The sequence below is a fragment of the Cetorhinus maximus genome, chromosome 13 (genome assembly GCF_964194155.1).
Source record: "Cetorhinus maximus chromosome 13, sCetMax3.hap1.1, whole genome shotgun sequence".
Classification (NCBI taxonomy): domain Eukaryota; kingdom Metazoa; phylum Chordata; class Chondrichthyes; order Lamniformes; family Cetorhinidae; genus Cetorhinus; species Cetorhinus maximus.
The window spans coordinates 33,694,855-33,704,131 of NC_135891.1; the positions used below are offsets into that span (position 1 = coordinate 33,694,855).

Genomic DNA, 9,277 nt, shown 5'->3' on the forward strand with positions numbered 1-9,277 from the left:
ACAGTGGTGGGGCACATCACTCGCTTGAGGAGCTGGCGGAGGCAGAGAGTAGCCAGGATGTCAGCAGTTGGAGAACTGCTGGGGACCAGGACGATGCTGAGTCCGAGGCAGATGATGCGCCTCTGGAGCCGTCCATCAGTAGCAGATGCTGGATGCCCAGTGGGGTGTGGGGTAGGATCTGGTGGAGATCTGTGATGGAGGAGTCCACTCTGAGCATGAGCACTGTGTTGACCCGGAGCTCCGAGCGCACAACCTCCACCTTCATCAAGAGAGTGGCGACTCTTATGGAGATACAGCTCCAGGAACAGAATCAGTGGCTGCTGGAGCTGCGTACAACTTGCAAGCCCACCCAACGGCAATGACCTCAGCAGGTCACTGCCAGCATGAGATATGGATGAGGCACCTAGTCACTCAGATTGGCGCCCGACCATTGATGAGCAGGGAGGTTCAAAACAACTTCACACTAGTGGACGAGCAGCATCTGCGGGCTCCTCTCAAGGTGCTCCAGGCCCCTCTTCCAGCACCTGTGGCATCTGATGAGGCCACATCGACTGAGGAGTGCCCAGCTATGGCGCTGGATGCTCCCTCACAGGCAGGGTCTGCACAGGCTCCACTGGGCAGAGGACGTCCGCCAAGGTCATCAGGGCCGACAGGTTACCACAGTCAGCAGGCTGCCTCCAATGCCGCTACCAGTGAGCGGGGAGCATCAAGATGCAGTGCTTGCAAACGAAGGTTTACAGCACTATAAACACGAGGAGTTGTCATGGGTGATATTGCTTCAGTTGATACGTGCTCTATGTTCAAATTGTGTAAACATGACTACCATTTAAAAATGGTACTCTGTTTCATGAATGTGCTTTGTGTTTCTCATAGGTGTTGGGCATCAGAGTGGCTTGTGACAGACAGGAAGGGCTGCAAACTTTATTTCAGAGCTAGTTAATTGACATCGGGGTAACAGGATGGCCCCATCAGGAACGTTCAGTAAGGAGGCCCTCACTTTCAAGCCATGCTTTGGATGCCTAGCTGACTGAACGGAGAATCATGGTTTCCCTACCTCCCACAAGGTTCATCACCTCCTCACCCTGGGGCCCCTCTGACCCATCAGTTGAGTCATCCTCTGTGGCCTGGGGAGCTGCCTCGCTGACCGAAAGGTCCTCCTTGACAGAACCAGATTGTGCAGAGCGCAGCACGGAACAACAATAAGCGAGACATGCTCTAGAGGATATTGCAGTGCTCCCCCTGATTGGTCCAGGCAGAGGAACCTCATTTTGAGCAGGCCAATGGTCCTCTCAATTACCACCCTTATAGAGGCATGACTTTGATTGTACCTCTCCACCGCTTCTGTCCTTGGGTGTCTGAGTGGCATCATGAGCCATCTTTGCGGATAGTCTTTATCAGCCAGGAGCCAACCATCCAACCGAGCTGGAGCGATGACCAGGGAGTGCCACAGGATATACGCATCATGGGAGCTACCGGGTACCTGGCATAGACCTACAAAATGTGTCCTGTGGTTGTAAACAATGGAGTAGAACGCCTTTCTGTTGACAAAGGCACCCAGCTCAACCCACTGGTGTCTTTACGGCCACATGTGTGCAATCTATGGCACCCTGGATGCAGGGGAAGCCAGCAAATGCATCGAAGCCTTTGGCTCGCTTGGCCTGGCTGGCTTCGTAAGTTCGGAAATGAATGAAATTCTTCACCCGACTGAACAGAGTGTCAGTGACCAGCTAGATGCAGCTGTGAGCAGCAGATTGGGAAACAGCACAAAGATCTCCCACTGAGCCCTGGAAAGAACCTGAGGCAAAAAAGTTCAGGGCCACTGTCACCTTAAGAGCCACTGGCATCGGGTGGCCACTGTTTGAGGTGGTCTCTCTTTCCACAGGTCGCTCCCTGGGACTCTGCGTGCGGGCACCAGCCCTCCTCTCCCTTCTGGCCCACTCCTCCTCAGAGGTGGAGGCCCTCCAGTGGAGTAGACACTCCCCATTTGCTGAAATACAGATGACACAGGATAGTGCCCTGAAGGGGGCATTCGGAAGAAAGCCTCTAAGAAAGCTTGTAAGCCAAAGAATCTTCCAGAAAACACAGAAAATGCAAATAATTGTCAGAAAAGCACCTACTACCAACTCTCACCTAAACTCCTATCTACTCAGAGCCGCGGCTCTGGTCGACTTTTATCCCGCCCTGGATTGAGTTTCAATTAAAAACAGGATGGCCGCCAGGCCGTGTGGCCCTTGCACTGACCGCAAAATCTCACGGGCCACATGAAATTTCAATCAATTTCCCCTTTAATTGTTGGCGGGTGGGTTTCTGACTCCCGTGCGCGCCCACCGACCATAATATGGCGCGACGGCGCGATGAGATCGTGACACGCGCCTGACGTTTCCTCACACGGTTTCACGCGAGGTCAGGTCAGCCACGCGCCCGATCCTGCAACTTAAAACCCTGGCCCTGACGATTTTGTTTTGGATCTTTATTTTTGAGGAAACACTTACAAAATTTTTCATTGATGGTAAGAATTATACAGCGGCTTGCGCATTCATGCCTTTGTACATTTTTTAAACATAGTTGTTGCAGGGTCATACATTGAAACAGTGAGTCTGTCAGTATAATGACGCATATTAGTGAAAAGTCATTTTACAAACTTTGGGATCAGAGTAGTTGATGGGTTCTACTTGAATGTTGCAACATTGCCATTTTATGCAGTAGATAATGTTAGAACAGTCTGGTAACATAGCTACCATTAGTTCTATGCACACAAGTATTATAATATTAGGACAGAGAAAAGGTTTTATGTAGATCCTCAGCTGGAGTTATGACTAAGAAAACTGACTAATTAGTTTAAGTTGCTGTCCCTTTCTATAAACAAGTAAAAATCATGCCCTACACATCCAGTGCACCTTTTGTGATATATTTTGTAAATTTTACGTTCTCATTTCAGTTTGCTCTTACGGAGATTTACAAAGGACAAATATATTCAGTAAAGGTCAGTTATCTAAAGCAGCTGGAGCGTCCACGCAGTCTCCATGGGTTGCAGTGTGGAGCTCCAAAATGATACCGCTGGCGTCAAGTCAGCAATGTACACTTTTGACCGCAATGGAGCTAAACATCGGGTGCTGCTTATAACAGGAGGCTGATTCAACACCACCCATTTTCCATCAGTGTCTGAGACAAATTTCTATCCCCTGTTGCCTCAGACATCATTTCAATCCTATGTTTATATTGTAATTTAACAACTTGCCAACTAACCATTATTGCAGAAAACAAAAGAGTCCATCAGAAAGTTAATATCCCTCAAAATTCCAAGTCTGTATTCCCACTGAGTAAGACTACATGCTGGGACAGGAGGCTCCCAGCTTCAGTGATAAAATACCTGTTAACAGGCAGCTGAGTACATTTTAGCTCTTTCTAAGAACGGGTTTAAAAGTAACTATTGTTCTACTGCAATAATTCTCACTTTTATATTTATTAACTACTAGATCACATGATCAAATTTGATTCGATCCTGAATGAGTTTACAAGGAACCCGGCACCTGTACGGATCATTCAGGGGCCAGCAGGTGAAGTCGGGCGCCCAGGACAACCAGGACCACCTGGAAGTAGAGGTCCTCCAGGAATACCAGGCATGCCTGGTGATGTTGGAATGGCTGGCTACCCAGGAGAGATAGGTATTTTACATCTCCTTGTTCATATTTTAAACAGCTGCCTCATCTTAATACTGGAAAATATTACCAGCATACAGAAATGCTTGGCTCTTTCCTAAAGTTTCACTTGCATATAGGGGAGATTTTTATTTTCACTTCCTGAGCAGTAATCTGGCGGGGTGGATTATACGAACAGAAAATGCTAGAAATACTCAGGTCAGGCAGCATCTGCGGTGAGAGAAACAAGAGCGAACATTTCCGCTCTGCGACTTTCATCAGAACCTTTGATTATACGCTCTTTGCAGAACCAATTCGATTTTTTTTCTGTTGAAGGGGTGCCAAAGTTTTTCGAAGTTAACTTAAATAGAACAGGGCAGTGAATAGATTCTTGGGACTCTTTGTGCTCCCTGTTTGCCATCAGGTGCACTGAGTACCTCAGATGCATGATAGCCCTCCGTGCTAAAATGCTCACCTGCTGTTTCACATTACAAGCTATTTTGCTACTTTGGTGTGTGGGCGTGATAATGTCTTTGGTTTCTAAAAATGAACAGAATCACCTACTTTTCCAATTCCTGTGTGACATACAGTGACCCTTGAGGAAGAATGTGCATGTGAATGTCTGCTGAACGCAGCATTAGACGTGGCTATAATACTCCTCTTTGCAAAAGAGCTCATCAACACTCACTGCCTAGATTGACAGATGAACTGTAGCCACTTGGGCAAGCTGCCAGAAGTCTGTCGCTCGTGTGAGAATACCGCAGCAAGAGGAGAGGAGAAAATTAATAAATAGTTCTGCCAGTGATGTAAGCCACCTTGGAGATTGGCTTTAAAAATTTAATGGAGTTCATCAGTTGAAATGGCAGGGTGAGCCTGTAAAGGGCACCTAATATAGATGGGAAGTTGCTTGCATATGGAAATTGGAGTTAATTCAGTTCTAGGAGGCTGATTGCAACTTCCAAGCACAAATAGGCAAAGAGTTTGCTGCGAATGACTGGCTGTGAGCAGCCAACCCAATGATCCTTAGAGAGGATATTGTTAAAATGGCCTGGAAAAGTTTGGGGGCAATATTCATGAGGCCCGGAGGAGCAGAAATGCAACATTACTGCAGCCCACCACAGATTGCTGTCTAGGCCCACTCTCCACAATGGGCACCTCCGCTCCCCACCTTTTCTTTATTGATGACTTCTGGTTCAGCTTGTTTATGGAGCTGCTGGATTTTCCGCCCACTCTGATTCAGCACGCCCACAGTTTGTACTTGTTGAACACTGGCAGCTCACCAACTGTGGTCCATTGAGGCCCAAAGCTAAAAATGGTTTAAGGCCTCTTGCTTAATCCATCAAGCAGTTGCTATGGGTGTGCCACCAACTTCACACATGGGCTAGGCACAAATTCAAAATCATACCCTATGTCCCTGTGTAAAAGGTGCCTCCTCTGATATTGATTTTTAGTTAATCAGTTAAAAAAATTCATGAGCAGAATATTGAGTTCGGCGGGCAGGCGCGCGCCCAACCCATCGAGTATAAAATGACGCACGATAACGTCAAGCGAGCATCTCAACGTCATCGCGTAGTCCCACAATATTTCGTTCGGCGGGTGTGCACCAGAGTCAGCAGCGTGCCCGCCAACAATTAAAAGGCCTATTAAGGCCATTAAAAAGGTAATTAAATTCAAATTTACGCTGCCCGTCCAACCTAACGGTTGGCGGGAAGGTGAAAAGGCCAAGCGGCCTTTGCACTTTTTAGGAAACCTCATCCACGGGCAGGATGAGGTTTCCCAAAGCAAATAAAAATAAAATAAAAATTTTGCACTTGAATTAAAAACATGTCCCTGCTCATATGACATGTTACATGAGAGGACATGTTTTATGACATTTTTACTTTGTTCATTAGTTTTTTTAAACAGCGCTCATTCTCCCTGAGTCACGGAGCTGCCTCAGGGAGAATGATGCGTGATGTAGGCACTAAGCCTGCTCGCCCCCCACCCGCACAGGCAGTGCTGAGCGCTGCTGCTCGCATTGCACGCTGGACGAGGCTTAATTGGCCCGCCCGTGTAAAATCGCGGTGCGTTGCTGATCGCAGGCAGTGGTCGGCTTCCCAACCGTCCCTGCTGAGCACCCTCAGCAAGGACAAAATTCTGCCCCATGAGAATGATTTTTGCTTGGGAACCATAAGATATCATTTTACCGTAACTAACAATGGAAGCAACATTGGATGCAAATGCAGAGTTAGGCTGCTCAACTCATAAGCTTTACTGGGTCAAAATGCTAGAGGGGTGAGATTCAATCGGAGAGTTAGGGGAATCCAAAGATGGGTTTTAATGAGAGAGTTGGGTGCAGGAGGGAAACACTTCAGTGGGTTGAATAGGCCTTTCTTATTCTTGACTTTTTTTCTTATTTGATTTTAACAATTGCCCTCTGTGCCAAGCTTAGCATGATGGTATTGATCTGGCTTCAGGCATTTGAGGTTTTCAAGTCCCTCCTTAATGAAGGAGCAGAGAGTACTAATGCCCATGCTAAGATCCTGATACACTCCCATTGTATGATGTACAGAGTGCTATTTGGTGAAATGCACCTCATGGTGTTCATGGTAAGTGATTATTTGCATTACACAGATGTACAGCAATTGGATCATTTACATTCAGACTGGTATCTGTTTCTGCTGGTCTATGTAGTCTTAAATTTGTCTAAGCTTGAAACCTTTTGTCAATAGGTAAACCAGGCAATAAAGGAGAGAAGGGTAGCCCAGGAATCAATGCTCCAGGCTCTGAGGGACCAAGAGGGACGCCAGGTAATGATAATGTTCATTATCAGTCAATCTCTGACTGTGATAAAGCTACAAAACGTGGCTAAAATTCATACTGAAAGCAGATGAAAATTGTGGGGTTTACAGCATTACTCAGATTGACAGGATTCTCATTACAACCAAAAGCTTAAGAGAAAGAGAAGTACTGCTGCACCTGAATCTTTGCCACAGTATTAAATAGGAAGAATTGAATCCTTTTACTTCAGCCAGTATAAGCAGATCTTCACCAATTTAATCACCTCAACTAATTATGAATTTCACTCAGTTTAATAGCTGATACAAGCTGACTCCATGCTGCACATTTAAATATGCGTGAAGTAATTGAAAGATGTGAGCAATACATCAGCAAGCCGTATCACCAAATAAATTAGACAAGGAAAGATATTTAACTTATTTTAATCCATCCACCTGGAAAGATTCTGCAGTCCCCACACCTCCCCCTCCACCCCCACTCCCCCGCTTTGTGTCATCCAATTGTTTCTTAAATAACCTGAGTTTTGCCTCTACTTGACCAAAAAGTTCATTTATTGATTATTTTTGTATGAAGAATAAGGACCTATCAATTCGACCCAAATATGTTTCTCTACACAGAAAGCTTCATTTAACTGATTTTTCCCTCACCTCCCATCAGATTCAGCAAGAAAGGAGACCACTGGCAATGGAGCTCTTTACCCTTCTTGTTGAGTGCCAGTATCAAGCACTCCTGAATTCGGGTTAGGCTGGCTAAAGGAAAATTATTATTCTCATCCAACTTCAAAAAAATGCCCCATACTCCCAACAGTTTACTATTTCCTGTATTAGCCATTCCTGTGAATCCTCTGAAAGAGAATGCAACTAAGTCAATTAGTTTCTTCTCCACCAAGAATTGCAATGCAAACACCTAAATTAGTTTCATGTTGGACTCTGAGAACCAGTAAAGGCAATCCATCCCGTCAGTCTGAAATTGAATTTGATCCATAGACCCAGAGGTGAAAGGAGATTCTGTAACCAAGTGCACCGCCAGCCTCTGTTGCGCTGTCACTTCATGACAAGATAGTGTAACTTTGTTTTCTCACTGAACAATGCTTTAACTTCTGTACGTTTGTGTAGGCCCTCGAGGTGAAGGGAAACGTGGGAAACAAGGACCACAGGGCTTGCCTGGCCCACCAGGCCGTCCTGGGCTGCCAGGTTTTCCTGGATCCATTGGGCCACCAGGTCCTGCGGGACATTGTGATGTCCCTACCTGCAGCACATTTAACCCAAGGCGTAAGTATGATTACCATTTGCCGAATGTTACTGAGTTAACAGCTTCTAAGTTAGTCTTTGATTTAAATATACCTTTCCTCTTAAAACCTTTTCACAAGAGATTTTTAGTTTGATAATCTTTATTTCTGGTTTCTATTTTTGCTATTAATTTTTAAAAATTTTGTTTTAATTAGGTGAATCAGACATTGAACCTGAGGGTGAATTGCAATACCTGCCTTAAATCATTTACAGTTATGGAAGCAATTCTTGTTTTTATGTGTAAGGAGATCAGAACAACCAAAGCAAATTATTTCAACATAATGAAAAATGTTCAGTTGAATGAACCACAAACACGTTTCAGATTTTGAGAACAGAATCATTTTCATATCACATTGTGATGGCACTGTAAGTTCCAGCATGTACTGTTCGATGGGGAATGGGACAGGTTGATGGTGAGATATATGAAATATTGGTCATTGTAAAGAAATCTGATGTTGCAGTATAGAAAAATGTCTGCTATCATAAAGGACGTGTTGATCAATCAAATAATATGAATTTTATTAGATTTATTCTGAATCACAGCGAGATAACGAAAGAGAAAGAGACTTGCTTATGGTGGCTGATTTGAAGTTAACTGCAAGGAAATCCTTTTTCAATGTTTGCGTATTGCTGAAGATTGACAGTGTTCACTGTTGTTGAAGAACTACAGTCATTTGGCAAATGAGATTTTTGTATCTTTTTGAATGATAGTATCTTACTGTTTTTCAAAATCAATATGAATAAACAAATACAGTAATTGTATATTTTGCCTCAATGTGCAGTTAATTTAGAATTAGTGAAATTTCCTATTGATGCAAGGGCAGATATTGTCATGTCATTAAGTATTAGCCTGGGAGATGTAGATGTAAAAATGTGAATATTTCCCATTCAACATCATTCCAAGCATACATATAATCACAAAATAATTGTAAAAATGTCCAGAATTAACTATGGTTTTTAAATGTACTTTTTAATTGTAGCGTACTGTTTCATTAGAAGTCAGTCAATGCTCCCTGACCAATTTTAATGTCAGAGCATTCTGTCCAATCATTTAAGAATTTATGTCCATGCTTCAAATTATTTTTACACTTGCGAATGTATTCTAGGTTCCCAATAGCATGAATACATTTATTTCAAACCAAAAGTAATAATAGTTATTTTTTGCATGTCATTTAGAATGGAATTAATATTAAACTGACCCATAATGAGTTGGAATATGTTGATGTGATGGATGGAAAGGTGAGAGGGGGAGGGACTGTGATGAATCCTTCGAAGAATGCTGAGAGATACACAGCTATGAGCTTTAAGGGAGGGGAATTCAAACCTGGAATAGTGGCAGGTGAGCAGCATCAATGTTGGCTGGCTAAGTCAATTGTGCACTAGATACATTCAAGTCTACACTCCTTGGATCAGAAGGAGCAAAGATCGAGGCCACATCAAAGGGGATGGCCAATTTAGATCTTGGCACTGACGCAGTATAAATTGTGGAGTCCACTAACTTGCATAAACAGAGGCAGGAAGGCTGTATGCCTGATACAACAACAGTTTGTGAAACCTGCTGCTGCTTAAAGA

General features: G+C 44.1%; 1 protein-coding gene across 1 annotated transcript in view; it reads left to right on the forward strand.

Moving 5' to 3' along the window:
* Positions 1–8,837, forward strand: part of LOC144688534 (collagen alpha-1(XIV) chain-like) — a 203,560-nt gene extending 194,723 nt beyond the window's left edge. The window contains exons 45-48 of the mRNA XM_078555234.1: positions 3,477–3,665; positions 6,350–6,427; positions 7,532–7,687; positions 7,861–8,837. Of these exons, the coding sequence (XP_078411360.1) occupies positions 3,477–3,665; positions 6,350–6,427; positions 7,532–7,687; positions 7,861–7,907 (470 nt within the window). The 3' untranslated portion in view covers positions 7,908–8,837. The remainder of the gene's footprint in view (positions 1–3,476; positions 3,666–6,349; positions 6,428–7,531; positions 7,688–7,860) is intronic.
* Positions 8,838–9,277: the final 440 nt, after the last annotated feature.